The following is a 22857-nucleotide window of genomic DNA, read 5'->3' on the forward strand; positions in this document are numbered from 1 at the left end:
TATTACCCCCAGGTTTTTTTGTTTTGATTTTTGTTTTTTCTTTTTTTTTTTTTTGTCCTCTACCACTCGGCCTTTTTTCCCCCGGGTTCTTTATTAGAGTTCATGAAAAGTGCAGAGCAAGCCATTTCCCTGTTCCAACTCGGCTCTGCTGGGCGGACTCCGGTCCGGAGGGAGGCCTGTGTGGTGCCTGCTGTGTGTGGGACGAGGAGTGCCAGGGAGCGAGCCTTCCCGTGGGCCAGGACCGCTCCACATTCCCGCGCCGCGGCATCTCTCACTCGGTCACTAGTGTTCGTTTAGGTAGGCCATCGGACAGGGCCGCCCTCTGCCCTCCCTCCATTTTGTCAGTTACCACTGTGTTTTCTGGGGTTCTGTTTGTTTTGAGGTTCACCAGAGAACACAGAACCTTGGGAGATGAATTTGTACCGAATCCCAGCATTTTGATAATTTCCAGTTTCTGATTCAAAATTTCAGAATTTATTTATTTTTTTCCCCACTTTTCTATCTTTCCTGCTGTCCCTCAGCATGAGGGGAAAACACCGACTTGGCAGGGCTTCTCATAGCTCTGGATACGACTTGAGAGTTTTTAAAGCCAGCACTTTAATCCCTATTCTCTATGAATTGCAACCAGAAGCCAATGGTTTTACAAGTCGTGATGCTTGGCTGGAGGTGGGTTGAGAGGCGAGACCACAGGGTTGCTGTTTGGAGAACCTTGCAGTGGAAGCTCTACTTCCTGAGTTTTTAAGCCAGGATTTGGAAGAAAGGGCCAACGTGGGGAAAGTGAGCCGAGGCATCAGGACGGGGCAGCCCGTGGGCGCCCATCACGTGTGGGACCGGGGGCTCTCACTTCCCAGTGGACACGGGAGCAAGAGCCCAAGGAGGAGGGCGGTGTCAGCCCCCTTCTTGGCTGTCAGAGAGCACAGATCCAGTAAGAAGCTGCTGGGTGGGACCCAGGCGGGAGGGGGAGACTGCGCGTTTGAGAGGCACGCCTTTAAGGACACCCAGGAATGAGACAGAGGGGATGGTTGTGTGACAACCTGACAAGCTGGGCAGGCCCTCTGGGAGCCCGCGGTTTGTAGGCACCCTGGAGCCCTCGCTTCAGCTGACCTTGAAGACTCCTGAGCCACCCAGAAAATTCTGTGCAACAAAAGCTCCACATTCTTCGGTGTGTGTTGCTGGGCCGGGTGCCTGTGGCGAGGGGACGCGGACACGGCCGCGTATCAGGTTGCCGTTTATCTTTGAATTGGATAAAGCATCATTCCCAAGAGAAATGATACATCACCTTTGCCCCCCCCCCCCCCCCCCCCCGCCCCAGGCTGTTCCCCAAATCTGAGATCCAAAAACCTCTCGTCTGACACCAGACGCAGGGTCTGGGTCAGGTGCCAGACGCCCGTCGGTCACCCAGCACAGCTTCCTCTAGGTGTTGCCACCTGGGATAGCCCTGGGTTCAGTCTGTGCCATTGACGGCGGATTCTCCTGTTTTCAGTTCTGTCGGGTCTGCCATGATTTCCCTCACTAGGAGCCTGAAGGCAGGGAGGGAAGAAAGGGCACACGGTGGTTTCCCGCCCGCCCCTGTGGGTAGCCACTGGGACACACAAAGGTTTGTGAGCAGCCGGACCGCCCCCCCCCCCCCCCCAGCTTATCTGCAGAGCAGGCATCAGATGATGTTGGGCCTTGGGCCTCGTTTGGGAAAACTTGTGATTTTTTTTTTTTTTCCCCTGTGCCATGCTACACAGAGATCACCACGTTACAGATGAGCTCTTTGTGATCCTTGGCATCATGGGCAGTTTCCCCGGGGCTTTCTCTCTCCGGGAAGCGGGAGGGAAAGGTGCAAGGCGGCATCCTGCTCTTCATTTGTATTTTGGTCCCAAAATGTAAATACGATTTTCTATGTTACTTTTTTGTGGTAACTACCAAGATGAATATTTTAATTAGATAAGTTATATAAAAAGGAAAATTCCATGTCTAAATAAAAAAAAAAAAAAAAACAACTCCACCTGTGCCACGTCTGTGTGTCTGCTTACCGTGCTGGGGAATGGAGAGTGGTGACAGTGGTCCCGGGCCAAGAGGCGGGGGTCTTGCTCCCCAGCGGGGGTTTAACAGTGCTGGATTAGGAAGAGGGAATTCCAGGGGCGAGAACCACGTGCACGGCGGGAGGGGACTCGGTTGTCAGGAGCACTTGCTGGGAGCACACCCTGTGCCGTCACATACCTGGAATCCCGGACGGTGCTGGTGGCCTCAGTTTGCCGTTAGAAGCCGTGGCTCGGGGATGCCGCCCAAGTGCAGAGCTTGTGTGGAAAGGAAGGGCTTGGAGCCGTTCTACTTTGACTCCGTCTTTGGGACATGAGGGGCCCAGGTAGGTCCCATCAGCCTCACGCCGCCATCCTAGTGAGCACCGGACGCTGGTGCAGGCAGGGTGGCGGCAGCAGGGACTGGCTGAACTGCAGGAGCTGCAGCATGTGGCCAGTGGAGCCCAGGGTGCGGCATCCCCTGAGACGACCCCTCAAGTCCTGCCGCTAAAGAGGGCATCCTTGACCCATGGTCCAGACTTGGGTTTCCCAATTCTTTGCTAGATTTGATGGTCACTGTTAAGGCTTCAAAGTTAATTATGACGTGTGACAGCTGATGGGTTTTGCTCAGAATTGGCAAGTTAGTTCTTTGGCTCTTACTAATCCAACACTGAGCCAGGATGTGTTGATACAGAGGCACACGCATGTCCAAATGTCCAGGCAGAGTAATTGGCCTTATCGGCTCATGACCCCACTTTGAGAAGGGTTTTATTTATTTTTTTCTTATTTGAGACGTAGAGTTACAGAGGGAGAGACAGAAAGGTCTTCCATCCACTGGTTCACTCTCCAAATGGCTGCAATGGCCAGAGCTGAGCCGATCTGAAGCCAGGAGCTTCTTTTGGTTCTCCCAAGTGGGTGCAGGGGCCCAAACACTTGGGCCATCTTCCACTGCTTTCCCAGGACATAGGCGGAGAGCTGGATCAGAGGAAGGGCAGCTGGGACACAAACCAGCGCCCATATTGGATACTGGCACTGCAGGCAGAGTCTTAGCCCACTGTGCTACAGTGCTGGCCCCAGCCGTGCTGCTCTACCCCGGCTCCCTGTCATGTACCTGGAAAGGCAGCGGATGAGGCCCAAGTGCTCGTGCTCCTGCTACCCACGTGGGAGCACCGAAACGCTCCCGGCTTCAGTCTGGCGTAACTGTTGTGGGCACTTAGGGGGTGAACCCTTGGATGGAAATCTCACTTTCTCTGTCACTCTGCCAATAAATAAGTTAATAAATAATCAGTCTTGGCATTTCTCAAGCATAGAATCTCTTGAGCTGGGGGCCCCCAGAAATACAGTTTAGAAAAGCAACCCAAGTGTTAATCAACTGAATGCTGGGTCTCCCCAAAGTATGTCGAAATCCTAAGCTCCAACGTGGCAGATACAGGAGGTGAGGGCTCTAGGGGTGATCGGGTCCCGAAGGGTGGAGCTTCATGAATGGGATTCTTCCTTATACAGAGAGAGATGAGAGTTTTCTGTCACTCTCTCCTCTTTGCCACGTGAGGATACCATAGCTTGACAGCGTCTGCAAGCCAGGAGGGGCCCTCCCCAAACAGCTTCTGCCGCGCACCTGATCCTGGGAAAGCAATATCATTTGTTACAGCAGCCTGAACCATGACGCCATGCAGTTCTTAAAGTGTCCACTGACCATCTTGGACACCTGAAATACGAAGATGCTCCAGAGAGCTGGCCTCGAGTAGTAAGATATGGGTCAGGGCTGGGCTTCCAGGACATTCCGTCACCAGCAAGGCTCATGTCGCCTCCCCTCTGTGTCGCTGCGTAAGGCAGTCACCCCTGACCTCGTGAGACTTTGTGCTAGGAGGGGAGACAGTAACCAAACAACTACATGGGTACCTGTTTAAAATACAGATGCCTGGACCCCACTGCAGTAATCCGGGTGAACAGACCAGAGGTGGGAGCTGACAGGGCCTGTGGAATGAGTCAGACCCCAGTTCAAATCCTGGCTCCACCGCTCGCCGCCCCCACTGAGCCTCGGTTTCGTCATCTGTGCAGTGGGAACGATGATGCTCAACAGGAATTCCTGCAAGGATGCAGGAGAAGGGAGCTGAATGCCTTGTGTGCTTCCTTCCTTCCCTAAAGGAGGAATGGCAGGAAGAAGTGTTGTTTTCTGCTGATGGGAACGGAAACTGGAGGGCCACAAGCTAAGAGGTCGGCAAGTCCTTTTGGAGAACTGCCTTCCTGGGCCCTGCTGCCCGACAGTTGGCTCAGCTGCTCTGGTTTGGGGCCGCTTACCCTGCAGCCCCTCAGAACCTCCTTCCTCATCTCAGAGTCACAAACTCAAACACAGCAGTTTGTAGCAAGCAATGGCCAGCGGCAGGAACAGAAGGAAAGCAAGAGCTATTTGCACAGCTCCACCTGACTGTGTCCTGGTGGAGGGAAGCCAAGGCCTCTGCTGCCACGTCTCCTGGGCTGTAAGCAAAAGGCAGAGGCGCTGGTGCTGCGGTGCAGCAGGTTCAGCCTCCACCTGTGATGCCGGCTTCCCATGTGGACGCCAGTTCAAGCCCTGGCTGCTCCACTTCCAATGCAGCTCCATGCTAATGCACCTGGGAAAGCAGTTGAAGATGGCCCAAGTGCTTGGGCCCCTGCACCCGCATGGGAGACCCTGAAGAAGCTCCTGGCTCCTGGCTTTGAATCGGTGCAGCTCTGGCCGTTGCGGCCAATTGGGGAGTGAACCATTGGATGGAAGACCTCCCTCCTTCCCTCCCTGTCTCTCTCTCTCTCTTTTGCTCTCTCTGCCTCTTCTCTCTGTGTAATTCTGACTTTCAAATAAATAAAATAAATCATTAAAAAAAAAAAAACACAAATTCTGGAGCTTGAGTGCCTGGAGTGGAATCTTGGTTCTGGTACTAACCACCCACGTGACCTTGGGAAAGTTATTCGGACCCTGTGCCCCAGTCAGCCCACTGCAGAACGAGGATCACAGGACACCTGAAATACGAAGATTCAAAAAATCACAGAAGTAGGAGTGGGCACTTAGCTGAGTAGTTAAGACATCTGTGTTCCGGCCAGCGCTGCGGCTCACTTGGCTAATCCTCCGCCTGTGGCACCAGCACACCGGGTTCTAATCCCGATCGGGGCACCGGATTCTGTCCTGGTTGCTCCTCTTCCAGGCCAGCTCTCTGCTGTGGCCCCGGAGTGCAGTGGAGGATGGCCCAAGTCTTTGGGCCCTGCACCCGCATGGGAGACAGGGAGGAAGCACCTGGCTCCTGGCTTCAGATCGGTACAGCATCAGCCGTAGCGGCCATTAGGGGAGTGGACCATTGGATGGAAGACCTCCCACCCCACCCCCCCGCCCCGCCTCTCCTCTCTGTGTAATTCTGACTTTCAAATAAATAAAATAAATCAAAAAAAAAAAAAAAAAAAAAACACCACAAATTCTGGAGCTTGAGTGCCTGGAGTGGAATCGTGGGCAGTTAGTTAAGACATCTGTGTTCCATGTCGGAGTTCCTGGGTTTGAGTCCAGCTCCCTACCGATGCAGACCCCCGGAAGCAGCATGGATGGCTCATGTAACTGGGCTCCTGCCCTTCCCGCGGGAGACCTGGGTTGAGCTCCAGCTTCTGGTTCTGGGCCCACTCAACCAAGTCATTGCATGCATGTAGGGGTGAACCAGCAGATGGGAGTGTGCTGTTTCTCTGCCTCTCTAATCCTAAATAAAAACATTAAACACACACACACGTAAATAAAGTCCTAAGACAGTACTAGAGCATTACTGAGTTATATGGTTGTTAACTGTTATTGTTACTGTGCCATCAGCTTGCCACAAAGAAGCAGTCAAAAGTGATAATAACAGCAACAGTTTCAGTTTCTTACAGGCTGAGGTGGCAGAGAGGGGAATGTGGATATACATGCATGTTTGAACTATGAAAACAGTTATGGACAGAGCCAGAGGTTGCAGGCTGTGGCTGGACCCACTAGGCCACACGCTGGCCCTGAATGCGAGAAAGAAAAACCCGGGAGCTTTTCCTACTTGCCTCGGAATCGTCCTAGGAGCTGGTGAGGATTCCCATTTGTCTTTAGACCATTCCTGCAAGATAGAAGTGCAGGAGAGGGGCCAGTTAGCAAAGGCCCAGGATGTTATTCCCAAAAGCTCAGCTGGGCTTCCATGCAACTCTGGCCGCTCCTCCTGCTGAATCCTGCCCCTGCTGGCCACTGCAGTTTTCCATCCAACCAGGTGGGGGTGCTGGACAGACAGCCTTGCCCTTGGCCCCGGTGACCTCCACTGTAAAAGGGACAGGCTTTTCCTTTGGACCAGGATGGAACAGTTTTCATGTGTGATCTCATGTTACTGGTGTCACAGAACTCCACAAGGCCCATATTCTTATTTTTCCCATTTTATAAGACACTTCTGAGCTTGGAGGGCATATTTAATAGTTATGTCACTGGGGCAGGAGTACAGATGGAGCAACTTAAAAGGTTATCAATGGGGACCGGTGCTGTGGCTTGGCAGGTAAAGCCACAACCTGTAGTGCCCTGGCTGCTCCACTCCCAATCCAGCTCCCTGATAATGTGCCTGGGAAAGCAGCAGCAGACAGCCCAAGTCCTTGGGCCCCTGCACCCACATGGGAGACCTGGGTGGAGCTCCTGGCTTCCAACAAGCCCAGTTTCAGCCATTGCAGCCATTTAGAAAGTGAACCAGCTGATGGAAAATTTCTCTCTCTGTCTCTCTCCCTCTCTCTCTCTCTTTCAAATAAATACATTTTTTAAAAAAGTTATCAACGGCTGGCGCCGTGGCTTAACAGGCTCCTCCACCTTGCGGCGCCGGCACACCGGGTTCTAGTCCTGGTCGGGGACCGGACTCTATCCCGGTTGCCCCTCATCCAGGCCAGCTCTCTGCTATGGCTCGGGAAGGCAGTGGAGGATGGCCCAAGTCCTTGGGCCCTGCACCCGCATGGGAGACCAGGAGAAGCGCCTGGCTCCTGGCTTCGGATCAGCAATATGCGCTGTCCGCAGCGGCCACTGGAGGGTGAACCAACGGCAAAAAGGAAGACCTTTCTCTCTGTCTCTCTCTCTCACTATCCACTCTGCCTGTCAAAAAAAAAAGTTATCAACAAAGCAATTGGGCGGTTAGATGAAATCAGCCTATTCTTCTAATTAGATAAAGAAACTTTTGGGTCCGGCATTGTGGCATAGTAGGTAAAGCCACCACCTGCAGTGCCGCTGGCATCCCATATGGGTACTGGTTTGAATCCTGGCTGCTTCACTTCCGATCCAGCTCTCTGCTATGGCCTGGGAAAACAGGCAGTCCTTGGGCTTCTGCACCTGCATGGGAGACCCAGAAGAAGCTCCTGGTTTCTGGCTTTGGATTAGCCCAGCTCCAGCCATTGTGGCCATTTGGGGAGTGAACCAGTGGATGGAAGACTCTCTCTCTCTCTCTCTCTCTCTCTCTCTCTTCCTCCCTCCCTCCCTCCCTTTTTTTCTTTTTTTAAAAATTTTTTGACAGGCAGAGTGGACAGTGAGAGAGAGAGACAGAGAGAAAGGTCTTCCTTTGCCGTTGGTTCACCCTCCAATGGCCGCCACGGCTGGCGTGCTGCGGCCAGCGCACCGTGCTGATCCGAAGGCTGGTCTCCCATGGGGTGCAGGGCCCAAGCACTTGGGCCATCCTCCACTGCACTCCCTGGCCACAGCAGAGAGCTGGCCTGGAAGAGGGGCAACCGGGACAGAATCCAGTGCCCCGACCGGGGCTAGAACCCGGTGTGCCGGTGCTGCAAGGTGGAGGATTAGCCTATTGAGCCAAGGCGCCGGCCCCTCCCTCCCTTTTTAACTCTGCCTTTAAAATAAATAAATCTTTAAAACTTTTTTTTTTTAATTTGTAAAGCAGATCTTCCATCCATTGGTTGACTCCCCAAATGCCGGCACCATCTCACGCTGGCCTAGGCTGAAGCCAGGAACCCAGAGCTCAGTCCAGATCTCCCACATGGGTGGCAGGGACCCAAGTACTTATCACCTGTTGCCTCCCAGGGTCTACACTACCAGGAAGCTGGATGGGAAGCAGTGGAGTTAGGAGTTGAACCAGACACTCCAACACTGGATGTAGGCATGCCAAGCAGTGACTTAAGCCATTGCATCAACCCCTCAGTCCAATGTTTGTTATTTAAAGCTGTTAAGTTTTATGATGGCTTGCTACACAGCATAAGCTAATTGATAGAACATGTTTACTTTGTATGCACCTCCCATTCCACTCCAGGAAACCAAGGGAGAATGTGTTCCAGGAATAAACCATTTTATGGAGTTGGCATATGGTACAGCAGGTTAGGCTGTTGCCTGCAGTGCCAGCATCCCATATGGATGCTGGTTCGAGTCCTGGCTGCTCCACTTCCGATGCAGCCCCCTACTAATGCACCTGGGAAAGCAGTGGAAGATGGACCAAGTGTTTGGGCTCCCACACCCATGTGGGGGACCCAGATGGAGTTCCTGGGTCCTGGCTTTGATCTGGGCCCCCTTTCTCTCTGTCAATCTTCCTGTTAAAATAAATGTAAAACAGTACCTGTCTCTCAACATCCCCATGAAAAGTGATTAAGATGAAATATGTAATGTGCTTAGCAAAATGCCTGGTATGGGGAACCCGAGATCAGCAAGGAGGACCCTGACGGAAGCGAGAGAAGACGTCTGGGCACAACCCGTGCTGGGCCTCCGGTGGCACACACAGGCTTTCCAAGGGACAGCCAGTGCGCGTGTCATCCAGTCGACCAGACACGCACTCAGGGTTCACCACAGGCTCAGCACCTGGCCTGAAACTGTGGCGTGGGAGCAGGCATCATTCAGGGTGTTGGGCTATTTTTAAAACAGGGTTTATTTTATTTTTTGAAAGGTAGAGTTAGAGAGAGACAGAGAGAGAGAGAGGCCTTTCCTACGTTGGTTCACTCCTCAAAAGGCCACAATGGCTGGAGCTGGGCTGATCCGAAGCCAGGAACCTCTTCTGGGTCTCCCACGTGCGCAGCAGGGGTCCAGGAAAAGTGGGCCATCTTCTGCTGCTTTCCTAGGTGCATGAACAGGGTGCTGGATCGGAAGTGGAGCAGCCAGGACGGGAACTGGGATGCCAGCATTGCAGGCAGTGGTTGGCTCCAATAGCCGTTTTGAACCCAAACCAAGCTTACCTATTTCACATAAACTGAAGCAGGACATCACAAACCTTTCTGGCTGTGCTTGAGCACATAGATTCTTGGGTTTCTATTTCATCAGCCCCCATCTTGTCTGGGCACTGCAGAGCTAATGGGAAGGGTGAAGGTATCCAGAATGTTCTATAACGTCCTCTGCAAACGGTCTTCCCACCCCCACCAAGGAGCCAGGAAGATGAAATGTTGGCCACAGGCTTGCAGACAGATTTTAGGATCTATTGATGAGTCACAACCATCTGTCTGAGAAAACTCCTGGGAAACATCATGTGGGAGGGAACTTAAAGACGGTCCATTCTCGTTCCTTCTCTTAACAGGGGGTGGACTGAGCCTCGGAGAGGTCAAATCAGTTGTGCAGGGACACACAGCTGTGGCAGAGCTTCGACTGGATTTTTCATAACTACCAGGTAGGGGCTGGCACTTTGGCATGGCAGGTTAAGCTGCCATCTGTAGCATCGGCATCCCATATGGGCACTGGTTCCAGTCTTGGCTGCTCCTCTTCTGATCCAGTTCTCTGCTATGACCTGGGGAAGCAGAGGAAGATGGCTTGAGTCCTTGGGCCCCTGCACCCACATGGAAGATCTGGAGGAAGCTCCTGGCTCCTGGCTTCGGCCTGACCCAGCCTTGGTACTTGTTGCCATTTGGAGAGTGAACCAGTGGATGAAAGATCTCTCAGGCTGGTGCTGTGGCGCAGCAGATTAAAGCCCTGGCCTGAAGCGCCAGCGTCCCATATGGGCGCCAGTTTGAATCCCGGCTGCTCCTCTTCCGATCCAGCTCTCTGCTATGGCCTGGGAAAGCAGTAGAAGATGGCTCAAGTCCTTGGGCCCCTGCACCCACGTGGGAGACCCGGAAGAAGATCTGGGCCCTGGCTGTAACTGCCATCTGGGGAGTGAACCAGCGGATGGAGGATTTCTCTAACTCTGCCTTTCAAATAGAAAATTTTAAGGAAGAGAAAAAGACTTATTGTTACAGGATCAGCAACAGGCCAGGCCTTGTCGCCAGCTCTGGCCGTCCCTAAAGCCCACCCTCAAAGCCCGTCGCCCGCAGAGCGGTCCAGCACCGCCCACGCAGGAGCGAGCAGGTGCACCGGCCACAAGGCGGCGTCCCCTGCGTCCCGGGCCGTGTCCAGCGGCTCCCACAGCAGCGTGGTGGCCAGAGAAGGCAGCACAGCCTGTGGCTTCCCCCCACCGATCGCTGGGAACACCCGCTGGCTCTCTCCGCCCTTCAGTTTCGGAAACCGGGAGGCCGAGACAGCAGCAGCGCGCGTCTCTCCGGCGTGGAAAGAGTCAACACGAACCGAGACCTAGAGGGGGTCTCCCAAACGCCCAGCCCCTCCAAGCCCCGCCCACTCCCCTGGGCGCATGCGCCGCACAGGGGCGCCTTTTACGACGCGGCGGACGCGGCGCGCTTGGCGGCCGGAGCGGAGCGGAGCTAGCGAGCCGAGCGGCCGGCGGCGTCGCCATGTCTCACGGCCACAGCCACGGCGGGGGCGGCTGCCGGTGCGCGGCCGAACGAGAGGAGCCGCCTGAGCAGCGCGGCCTGGCCTACGGCCTGTACTTGCGCATCGACCTGGAGCGGCTGCAGTGTCTCAACGAGAGCCGCGAGGGCAGCGGCCGCGGCGTCTTCAAGCCGTGGGAGGAGCGGACCGACCGCTCCAAGGTGGGCCCGGGGCGGGCGGGCCCCCCAGGTCTGCTCCCTGAGCCTCGTGCCCGGTGTTCAAAGGAACGACGGCCCGGTTGCCCGGCGCCTGGTGGTGCCCGGCTCCTGCCAGCGCTCGGGGAGGCGCCCAGGGCTGAGCTCCCGGTGTCGCAGACGGGGACCACGGAAGCCTAGCGAGGGGAAGGGGCGCAGCCTGGCGCCGAGCGTGAGGAAGGGCTGCCGCGGGGACCTCCCTCCTGCCTTTTGACCGTTGGTCCCACGGCCGCTGGAGCTTATCATCTGGGTGTTCCCCACCCAGAGCCACTGTGGGGCCCAGGCCCCGGCGAGAGCCGTGTGAGAGGCGTGCAGCCCCTGGCCCGGGAAAAGGTCCTGGCGATTCCTCCCGCTGGGCGCCTCGCGATGGGATGGTCTGTAGCTGTCAGCACCTGTGGCTCGGCCTCCTCCTGGAAGACCGCGGACTCTCCCGCGCTCCATCCCGGCTGTGGAACTGGGTGGGAGACGCCTGAGATGGGAGGTTCTCAGCCAATATCTGTTGCTTTCTCCTCCCTCCTCCCCACCCCTCCAGTTTGTTGAGAGCGATGCCGACGAAGAGCTGCTGTTTAATATTCCGTAAGTGTCTCCGTGGTGCCTGCTTCAGGCTGAGCAGGCCGGACCCAGTCGTCTCCTCGGATGGAGCGGTTGGTGGTGTCCTGAGCCCACGTCCGTGTCCAGCAGTGGGGTGAATTGCTCTGGTGGGCTTGAGCAGGAAAGCATCCGGGTTTCTTGGTGCGGACTGGCGAGGGATGGACTTGTTGAACAGTGAGAAGTCCAGGGAAAGCCGTAGGTAGCCGGGGAGCGGCCAGCCGGTGGGGGCAGGGGCTTGCCCGGGCCCCCGGCCCAGCAGGCTGACAACCTTCTCTCTTGTGTTCTGGCAGATTCACTGGGAACGTCAAGCTCAAAGGCATCATCATCATGGGAGAGGACGATGACTCACACCCCTCGGAGATGAGACTGTGAGTGGCCGGGCTTAGGTCCGCGAGGACCCGAGCGTCCTCTCTCCGGTGACACTGTATTTCAGAGTCAGACATTGTTCTTCTTAGCGGGTTTAATGTTCCCCTTTGATTATGTCTTGGTCTTGTTCTCAGTGCCTCTGAATCCACTTATCTCTTCCTGAATTAACGACATTTTCAGATTAAGCATCATGTGGGCCAGCGGCTTCTCTCTTTCTGAGTGCTCGCTGTGGGAGCCTCCCGTAGATGCCGGCTCTTGGTGGCCTGGCGCAGATCTCAGCTGGTCTTCATGGGTTCCACGCTCCTGGGTAGCTTCAGAATTTCCCTGTGCTGTTTCGTGCAGTAAAGTTTGTGTGGGTTTCATTGACATGGGGTTTTCCATCTGAGTTTGTGTGGCCTTCAGTGAGCAAAGTTCTGTGTACCTCCTGGCAACGCCGAGTCTGTTGCCACCAGAGCTGCTATTCCCATTTTCACAACCGACCTCACTCAGCTAGCCTTCCTCAGAGAAGACGAGAACTGGATTTGAGTGTTGGAGGAACAAACATCAGAACTTCACTGACAGGCCGGCACTGCGGCTCAACAGGCTAATCCTCTGCTTGCGGCGCCGGCACACCGGGTTCTAGTCCCGGTCGGGGTGCCGGTTTCTGTCCCAGTTGCCCCTCTTCCAGGCCAGCTCTCTGCTGTGGCCAGGGAGTGCAGTGGAGGATGGCCCAAGTGCTTGGGCCCTGCACCCCATGGGAGACCAGGAGAAGCACCTGGCTCCTGCCATCGGAACAGCGCGGTGCGCTTGCTGCAGCACGCCGGCCGTGGCAGCCATTGGAGGGTGAACCAACGGCAAAGGAAGACCTTTCTCTCTGTCTCTCTCTCTCACTGTCCACTCTGCCTGTCAAAAAAAAAAAGAGCTTCACAGACAAAAAGTCACCTGATAAATGGACCAATTTTAGTGACCAGAGGTAGATGCTATGTTTGAGTGTTAAAACGTGAATTAAAACATCCACGTAGAGCAGCCCCTTGTCCGTGATCTTACCTTCTGTGGTTTGAGATGCACGCGGTCAGCAGCAGCCTGAAGCAGTGAACGCAACATTCCAGAAAAGAACAGTTCTGGAGGTTTCAGATGCACCGCGCTGGGGAACGTGGTGAACCCTCAGGTCCTCTGCCCTGGCTGTGACCACACTGTGTGCACCTACGCCTGAGTCACGTCGCGGCCGGCGTGGTTTATCAGTGGCTGTCAGGCTGTCGGCGTCACAGTGCCTGTTTCACTCGGTAACCGTCCAGAGGAACGAGGGTGGTGATGCTGCCAGTTGGGATATACAGTGTTTCCTTGGAGTGAAAACATGAAAATTCATGACTTCACAAGGAAAGACGATCAGTTGTATGCTGCAGTTGCTAAGATCTGTAGTAAGTTATTGGTGTATAGGAAAAAAGCTTGTGTGTGTGTGTGTGTGTATATATATATATATATATAGGATTTAGTACTATCCATGATTTTCAGCATCCACCGAAGGTCTTGGAATGTTCTCCTCGGTGTGTGACGTGTTTGACGCTTTTGGAGATCAGTTACTGAGGAGGTGGATGTCTGCTGAGGACTGGCTTCCCACGTGGCGGGGTGATTAAGCTTGCTGGCTCTGGAGGAAACGGGGTGCAGAATCCTGCTGTACGCTTGCTAGCTGCGTGACATTGTCAGATTTTCTTTTCTAGGCCCTGATTGTCTGGTGTTTAAAATAGGAATAGTGGGGCTGGTGTTGCGCAGTGAGTTAAGCCTCTGTCTGCAATACTTGCATGCCGTATAAGCACCAGTTCAAGTCCTGGCTTTTCCACTTCTGATACAGCTCCCTGCTAATGTACCTGGGAAAGCAGTGGAAGATGACCCAAGTACTTGGGTTCTGCCACCCATGCCGGTGATCCAAATGGAGTTTCAGGTTCCTGGCTTTGGCCTGGCCCAGCTCCAGCCATTGTGGCTGTTTGGGGAGTGAACCAGATGGAACATCTCTCTCTTTCTCTCTCTCTCATTCTTTCTTTGTAAATCTTCCTTTCAAATAAATAAATAAATGTTTGAAGGAAAAAAAAAAAGGGTCTGTGCAGTGGGTTAAAGCCCTGGCCTCCAGCGCCAGCTTCCCATATGGGCACTGCTTCAAGTCCTAGATGCTCCACTTCCGGTCCAGCTCCCTGATAATGCTCCTGGACCCCTGCACAAGAGGCTCCTGGCTTGGGTCTGGCCCAGCCCCGATCGTTGGCAGCCATCTGGGGAGTGAACCAGCAAATGGAAGATATCTCTCTCTCTCTCTGTCGTTACCTCTCTCTCTAGCTCTGCCTTTCAAATAAAGAAAAAATAAATCTTTGAAAAAAAAAAATAGTAAGTACCTTATAAGGGACTTAAATGAGAGAACATGGAAAGAGCTTAAAATAGGTCTGAATCATTGAAAATGCCCAGTTTTGGGTGAGCAGATAAAAATACTTACACAACCATCAGTTCTTTTTTTTTTTTCTTTTATATATATATATATATATATATATATATATATTTTTTTTTTTTTTTGACAGGCAGAGTGGATAGTGAGAGAGAGAGACAGAGAGAAAGGTCTTCCTTTTTGCCATTGGTTCACCCTCCAATGTCCGCTGCGGCCGGCGCATTGTGCTGATCCGAAGCCAGGAGCCAGGCGCTTCTCCTGGTCTCCCATGCGGGTGCAGGGCCCAAAGACTTGGGCCATCCTCCACTGCCTTCCCGGGCCATAGCAGAGAGCTGGCCTGGAAGAGGGGCAACCGGGATAGAATCCGGTGCCCCAACCGGGACTAGACCCCGGTGTGCCGGCGCCGCAAGGCGGAGGATTAGCCTGTTAAGCCACAGCGCCGGCCAACCATCAGTTCTTATACACTACATATGTTATGCTTTTATTGAATCTAAGATGTCATTGGTTATAAGATGCATCATTTTATATATAATTAATAAAAAATACCTCCTTTGGTCCTGTGCTGTGGCACAATAGGTTAAGCTGCCACCGTCAGTGCCCATCCTATATGGGTTCCTGTTCAAGGTTCAAGTCCTGGCTGCTCTACTTCTTTTTTTTTTTTTTTTTTTTTTTTTTTTTTTTGACAGAGTGGACAGTGAGAGAGAGACACAGAGAGAAAGGTCTTCCTTTGCCGTTGGTTCACCCTCCAATGGCCGCCGCGGCTGGCGTGCTGCAACCGGCGCACTGCGCTGATCCGATGGCAGGAGCCAGGTGTTTATCCTGGCCTCCCATGGGGTGCAGGGCCCAAGCACTTGGGCCATCCTCCACTGCACTCCCTGGCCACAGCAGAGAGCTGGCCTGGAAGAGGGGCAACCGGGACAGAATCCGGTGCCCCGACCGGGACTAGAACCTGGTGTGCCGGCGCCGCTAGGCGGAGGATTAGCCTAGTGAGCCGCGGCGCCGGCTGGCTGCTCTACTTCTGACCCAACTCCCTGCTAATACTCCTGGAAAAGCAGGGGAAGAAGGCCCAAGTCCCTTAAGCACAAACCAAGTAGAGGTAATGGGTAAACTGGCAAAATTTTTGATTATTGAAGATGAATTATAAATATATAGAGATTCATTGTATTCTCTCTCTTGTGTATATTTGAAATTTTCCACAGTTAAAAAAAATTTAAATATGTGCATCTCTTAGATTTTATTCAGTTTTTTTTTTTTTTTAATTTATTTATTTGAAAGGTGGAGTTATGGAGAGGCAGTGAGAGAAAAGTTGTACATCCACTGGTTCACTCCCCAGATGACTACAGTGGCGAGGGCTGGGCCAGACCGGGTTTCCCACATGGGTGCAGGAGCCCAAGCACTTGGGCTATCTTCCACAGCTTTCCCAGGCACGTTAGCAGGGAGCTGGGTCAGAAGTGGAGCAGCCAGGACTTGAACTGGCACCCATATGGGATGCTGGCACTGTAGGCAGTGGCTTAATAAGCTACCCCACAGCACTGGCCCCTCTATTCAGTTTTAATTTCCATATCAACTGTATGGAGTATGTACTGTCACTCTCCCCATTTTATAGCCGAGGAAACCGAAACATAGAGGTTAAATCACTTGTCCCAGATTATACAATTGGTGAATGACAGCCAGGTTTTAAACCTTGGAAGTCTAGCTCCAAAGATATTGTTTGTTTATTTTTTACAATATTGTAGTTGTTTTAAAAAAAGATTTATTTATCTATTTGAAAGAGTTACACACAGAGAGAAGGAGAGGCAGATAGATAGAGGGAGAGAGGTCTTCCATCCACTGGTTCACTCCCCAGTTGGATGCAACAGCTGGGGATGCGCTGATCCTAAGCCAGGAGCTTCTTCCAGTTCTCCATATGAGTGCAGGGTTCAAGGACTTGGATCATCTTTCATTGCTTTCCCAGGCCATAACAGAGAGCTGGATCGGAAGTGGAGCAGCTGGGACTGTTGCTGTGCCACAGCGCTGGCCCCTGTTATAGTTAGTTTTTGTAAATAATTTATTTATTTAAAAGGCAAAGTTAGAAGAAGAGAAGAGAGAGAGAGAGAGCTTCTATCCACTGCTTCACTCCCCAAATGGCCACAACAGCTGGGTTGTCTTCAGCTGCTTTCCCAGGTTCATTAGCAGTGAGCTGGATCAGAAGTAGAACAGTCAGGATTTGAACCAGTGTTCATATGGGATGCTTGGGTCGAAGGCAGCAGTTTAATTTGCTGCACCACAAGGCCAACTCCCTATTTTATAGTTTTAATGGATACATAATTGTACATTTTGTGGATACATTGTTCTATTTCAATAATGTATACTCTGTGTAATCAAATCAGGATAATTGGCATATTTGTCACTTCAGACATTTATCACTTCTTTGTGTTGGGTATATGCAAAATCCTGTCTACTCGCTATTTTGAAATGCACAGTAATTGTTGCCCTGCTGGCTATAGAACATGAGAAGTAATTTCTGCCATTCAGCTGTACCCCTGTTCCCCTTTACTATCTTCTCTCTAACCCCCCTTCTAGCCATATGTAACATGAGATCAACTTTTCTTGGCTTCCACTTATGGGTGACAACATGCAACATTTGTATTTCTGTGCCTGACTTATTTTACTTAACATAGTATCCTCCATCCATGTTGTGGCAAATAACAGGGCTTCAGGGCGATGTTCGGCCTTCCTGTTGAGAAAACAGTTGGTATTCCTATGTCCCATATTGGAGTGCTTGCATTCAATTCCTGCTTCTGACTCCTGACTCCAGCATCCTGCTAATGAAGACCCTGGGAGGCAGTGGTGATGTCTCAAGGGATGTGGGTCCCTGCCACTGTCATGGGGGAGTTGGATTGAGCTCCCGTCTGGGGCTGCTGCGCAGCTTGGGGACCGTTGGGGGGATTTGAGAAGTGAACCAGCAGATGGGAGCTTGCTCCCTCTCTCTATCTCTCTGCTTCTCAAATAAATGAGTAAAGCACTCATTCTTCTTTTTTAATGGACGAGTGATGTTCCACTGTGTGTACCCATTTATACCACATTTCCTTATCCATTCATCCGTTGGGGGATACTTGGGCTGTCGTGGCTGGAGCTGCGTGGATCTCTTCAGCTCACGGACTTTGTTTCCTCTGCGTGTATACTCAGTCGTGGGGCTTCTGGATCGTCCGGCAGTGCTATCTTTAGTTTTTCAGGAACTGTGGTACTGTTCTCCATAATGGTTTTACCGATTTTCACTCCCACTAACAGTGTTTAAGAATTCCTCCTTCTCCACATTCTTGCTAGCATTTTTGTCCTTTTTGTAATAGCCATTGTAACTGAGTGAGATGGTATCTTACTGTGATTTTGGTGTGCATTTCCATGATGGTTAGTGCTGTTAAACATCTTTTCATACAGCTGTTAGCCTTCTGACTGTTGTTGTCTTTTAAAACTTTTTTTCTTTCTGAAGATTTTATTTGTTTGGAAGACAGGGAGAGAGATTTATTCGCTGGTTCATTTTCCAATTGGCAGTAACAGCCAGGTCTGGGCCAGGCCAAAGCCATGAGTCTGGAACTCCGTCTGGATCTCCCGGGTGGGTGGCAGGGATCAAGTGCTTGGCCATGTTCTGCTGTTTTCCAGATGCATTAGCAGGGAGCCGGATCAGAAGTGGAGCAGCTGAAACTCAAGCCAGTGCTCCACTATGGTCTGCTAGCATTGCAGGCAGTGGCTTAACCTGCTGCGATACAGTGTCAGTCCTCCTCCCCCTCCCCTTAAAGATTTATTTATAGAACTGGCACTGTGTCATAGTCGGTTAAGCCGCTGGCTGCGATGCCAGCAACCCAGGATGAGGCTCCTGGCACCTGGCTTTGCGGCCATTTGGGGAGTAATCCAGCAGATGGAAGATTCATTCATTCCCATTCTCCTTTATATTCTCTCTCTCTCTCCTTCCCTGTTCCCCCCTCCCCCCCACCTCTCCACCTCTTCTCTGCCTTTCAAGTAAGTAAAAAAAAAAATCTTAAAAAAAGAAAAACGATTTATTTATTTTTACTTGAAAGAGTAACAGAGCAGCGGAGAAATAGAGAGAGGTCTCCCAACCTCTGGTTTGTTCCCCAGATGCCTGCAACAGCCAGGTCTGGGCCAGGACAGTGCCAAGATCAGGAACTCCATTCATGTCACCTACAAGGGTGGCAGGGACCCAAGTACTTGAGCCATCATCTGCTACCTCCCAGGGGAATTAGCAGGAAGCTGGATCAGAAGCAGAGCAGCTGGACTTGAACCGGCACTGTTATGGGATCTGGGTGTTCCTTGTGGTGGCTTAATCTGTTGTGCCACAATGCCCACTTCTGTTTGTCTGCTTTTGAGAAATATCTTAGATCATTCGTTCATTTAAAAAATCAGATTATTATTTTTTTGCTGTTCAGTTCCTGATATATTTTGGATATTAATCCCTGTTGGATTAATAATCTACAAATATTTTCCCATTCTGTTGGTTGAGACACTGTTTTTAACTACAGCGCTTCACTGCCTCTCAAGACGCTGCTTGTAAACGGTCACTATTGCTGTCATTCTGCGCCTCGTTCCTAAAAACACTTTGAAGCAAACGTTTTGCTTTCTTCAGTTACACGCGTTCTGCAGCAGCTGATATCCTGGCCCCCTGTGCTGGGTGTGTTAACAAAACACCCCAAGCTGGTGGCTGGTGGAGACGTGTGGCTTAGTCCTTCAGCGTCTGTGGGCTGTAGACAGCTGTTTCTTTGAAAAACGTTTTTCTTCTAGTAGTTTTCACCTTGACTTTCCAAAGTCTGTTGTAAATTTGCAGCTTTTTGTGCTCTTTTCAAAACGGAAGGCCCCAAATTGTGTTTTTAAGAACTGTAAGATGACTGAGTGTATGGGGTAATTTTGGGACGCAAAGAATGTCAGAGCATTGAGTTACCTGATCTTATCTCTTAACTGGGTTTAATATGTTTCTGCCAAAGTATGTATTTTTCCCCATGAGTAAGCTGTTTTATTGAACACTCCTCGGCTTGATGTGAATGTGCTGAGTTGTTTGTTTGCTCCATTTGCTGTGTGTGACCCGGTCTGAGCCATCTGTGTGTGTATCGCTTCTCATGTGAACTTAGCCACTTAAAGATGCCACTGGGTGATGTTGCAATTCTCTCGGCTCTTTCCTTGTTGCATTGAAGATATTTGTATGTAATGCCATAAAATGCCATTTCCATAACTTGACCCCAAAATTTGATCTCCTTTTGATAGAAGCAAAGCCAGTTGAGCAGTCAGTAGAAGTTTTGAAAAGTGTGCTGAAACACATTCCTGGACTTTTTTTCCCTTTTCTGTCTCAGGTACAAGAACATCCCTCAGATGTCGTTTGATGATACCGAAAGGGAGCCAGACCAGACCTTTAGTCTGAACCGGGATCCTACAGGAGAATTAGAGTATGCTACGAAGTAAGTGCTGGGCCCATCTTGGCGACTTCTGGCAGCCCCTCACTTGCAGTGAGCCTGCAGTGCATTGGCGCTTCCGGAGCTTGCCATGTATTTTTAGCCAGCCTCCTTTCCTAGCATTGGAAGTGAGGTAAACAGTGGAGGAGCCTTGCTCCTTGGCTCGGTCAGTTTTTGGCAGAGATTGAGTGTAGGCCACGGAGTTGTTAACTTGGGAGAATTGACAGATCTGAATGAGCGCCTAGGAAAGATGTTTCCTGAACTCCTCTGTGCAGAGAGAGCTTATGTCAGATTGAATTACACATGACCACTGCATCTCTTTGGTTTTGTTGTTGCTGGGGAAGGTCCACACTCAGCGTGCTGGAGTTCTTGCTGGGGCACACAGCGTCCAAATCCCTGCTCCTTGAGGGCTCACTCCTCTTTCCATCCCAGTTGCCTTGGGCTGAGTTTGCCAGATGCTCAGGAAATGTCTGCTTAATTAATTGCTTGTCCCATAGAGAAGAAAGAACCCAAGAGTGGGCTCTGACATTGGCCTAGGTTTTACCACCTAGGTTTTGTAGCTGAATTGTTATTTGCCATGGTGGTGAGATGCTTGTTGAACTGTAACCTGTGTCTTTTCTCCTCACTCCTTTTCATTCTCTAGAATTTCTCGTTTTTCAAATGTCTATCATCTCTCGATTCATATTTCAAAAAACTTTGGAGCAGATACAACAAAAGTCTTTTATATTGGTCTGAGAGGAGAATGGACTGAGGTAAGAGGAAGCTGTCTCTGCACGCTGTGGTGGTGGGAGCTTAAGGGGAGGGGGAAAGAGAATGCGAGACATCCGTTCTCCCAGTCTGTCTGTATTTTTCTGTTTCCTCACTATAAATTGGTTCATTGACTAGGGACATTTTTAAGACGGCTAAAGTTATTTATACCAATCCACAGTCTTTCACGTTCAAATTCTTTTCCATTGTTCAATATTGATAATCTTTCCATGGCAGGCACCAGCTTACTTAAGCTGATAAGTGAGATGGACAAGTTCCAGTTCTTGTGGGGCCCCCACTGTAGTAGGGAAACGGATGTTGGCTGAATCCTTGATAATCTTTGTAGGCTTCTCAAGATAAAAAGTATCAGAAGAGGGGAGAGATTAGGTGATGACTTCTAGAAACGAACACGAATAGAGACGACAGCCAATGAGTGTGGTTCAGGAAAAGACAGTTCCTTCATGGCTCTGACCAGCCTCTCAATTCCCTCGCAGCTTCGCCGACATGAGGTGACCATCTGCAATTATGAGGCGTCGGCCAACCCCGCAGACCACAGGGTGCATCAGGTTACCCCACAGACACACTTCATTTCCTAAGGCCGGCCACGGCTCCCACAGACGCGCTGTGTCAGTGAAGACGTGCGACTGCCCCGTTGGGAAGGACAGAGATGAGGCTCCAGAGAGCTGGCTGCTGCAGCCTCTGCCAGCTCTGTCTTCGGGCTTGCTGCAGAAACCTGGCCTGTGGAAGACGCCACACCACCGGCAGAGTTGTGGGTGCTGACAGATAGTCGTGGTGTTCTAGGGCCCTGCAGAAATTGGGTCTTAGGCTGGGTGGATCTGGCAGTCATGGATAACGCTTGCTTTTCCAGTCAGTGCGGCCATGGGATCCCAAGTGTCTTGTTGCTTTGTGGCAAGATTTTTGTGTGACTTTATTTTTTTAAATGGAAGCAGTTCCTGAGCTGCAGGAGGCTTTCTGAAGCCGCAGGTTTGTGTGTTTCTTACCGTCAGGAGGGTCTCAGCTGAGCACTTGTCCCTGCTTGCTCCTTCTCCCTGTCACTGTCTAGCGTTCTTGTCAAGTTGCCTTGCTTGGCGTTGTCTGTCACACACAGCTTTAGTCTCCTGACTGAAGCTGGAAAGGAAGGAGTCCCTGATGCCGCGTGATGGCTCAGGGAGGAGGCCTTCCTGCACACCACCTTGCTAAGTGGTCTGGGGAGAGCCGGGCATCATTTCTATGTTGGTGGGAACCTGGTCGGTAAGACGGAAACTTGGCTGAGATTCCCCTTGGAACACCTTAGTGTTTATTAGCTTCTGACTTGTGTTGTAAGCTCAGTGCCAAAATTTGGAGATCTCTTGAGTTCTTCTGTTCATGGCTTTTATTTACTGTGACTAATCAGCTTCCTAATAAATCTTTGCAAGACTTAATGTTTGTGTTTTCTTTTAAGTTTCTTGGTGGTACTCACAAGACTTTGATTTGACGGGCAGCTGTAGTGCACTTTGAGCTTTTTTGTTCTTTTATCATTTCAGACCAGGTAGATCTAAGTGCCATATGAAGTCAAGTCTACATGATTTCTCCAGGAGAGGCCAAGTGTAATGCTGTATCGCAGGCTAACAACACTCCCACCCCAACAGTGTGTAAAAGGGAAAGTGGGGTTTGCTGTATCCCACTGCTCACAAAGGGAAGTCCAGGGGGTGATATTCACAGAAGTGGGGAGAACGGAGTCCGGAGCTCATCCGAAGGAGGGAAGGTGGGGGAGCCAGAGTGCAGTGCGTGCAGTCTGCAGGTGGACCTGAAACTCCAGGCTTAAATTCCAAAAGTCACTACGGCAGTTGGAGAGGGTTTCAGTGTCTCAAGTGGCAATTGAGATGGTCAGTATCCTGTCCCTGTGGGAAATAGGAACAGTTGGCAACAAGAATTAATTCTGAATCTGCTCCTCTTAGAAATGTCTCTGAGGCATTGGCCTACACTGCTGTTAAGGGTAAGGCAGCCCCTGTGTGAAGGCTGCCCTACCAGGCCAGAAATGCAGCCTGAAACTAGCCAGAATGCAAATGTGGTTTTCGGTGCACTAAGGGCCCACTCAAGCCACAGCTTCTATGTTTCTGCAGAATCAACTTGAAGGTACAAGAAGGGGTATGTTTTAACTTGAACCAGGGTGAAAAACAAAATCTTGGTGCAGACTAGCCCATCCTTAATTAAAGCACAAATCATAGGCAGCCCCTGAGACTGGGTCTCTGAATTTGAGACCTCACTGAAGGATTTGTGGGAAGTGCCGTGGTGTCTCAGGTGATGGTGGGGAGGGGTGCAGGAGGGGGTCTGTCAGGAGCAGGGGCAGCTGTATGGTTTTCTTCTACTTTATCCCCTTTTTCCTGACATCGGGGTCTTTGGCTTGCCCTGGTCCCCTGGGCCCAAAGATTGCTTGCCCAGAGTCCTGGTGCTT

General features: G+C 51.4%; 1 protein-coding gene across 1 annotated transcript; it reads left to right on the forward strand.

Moving 5' to 3' along the window:
• Positions 1 to 10610: 10610 nt before the first annotated feature.
• Positions 10611 to 21844, forward strand: PITHD1 (PITH domain containing 1). The gene is made up of 6 exons (XM_062190621.1): positions 10611 to 10844; positions 11410 to 11453; positions 11759 to 11836; positions 19578 to 19682; positions 20320 to 20428; positions 20918 to 21844. The coding sequence occupies exons 1-6, from the start codon at positions 10647 to 10649 to the stop codon at positions 21017 to 21019; spliced, it is 636 nt and encodes a 211-aa protein (XP_062046605.1). The 5' UTR covers positions 10611 to 10646; the 3' UTR covers positions 21020 to 21844.
• Positions 21845 to 22857: the final 1013 nt, after the last annotated feature.

Source organism: Lepus europaeus, chromosome 5 (genome assembly GCF_033115175.1).
Source record: "Lepus europaeus isolate LE1 chromosome 5, mLepTim1.pri, whole genome shotgun sequence".
Taxonomy (NCBI): Eukaryota; Metazoa; Chordata; class Mammalia; order Lagomorpha; family Leporidae; genus Lepus; species Lepus europaeus.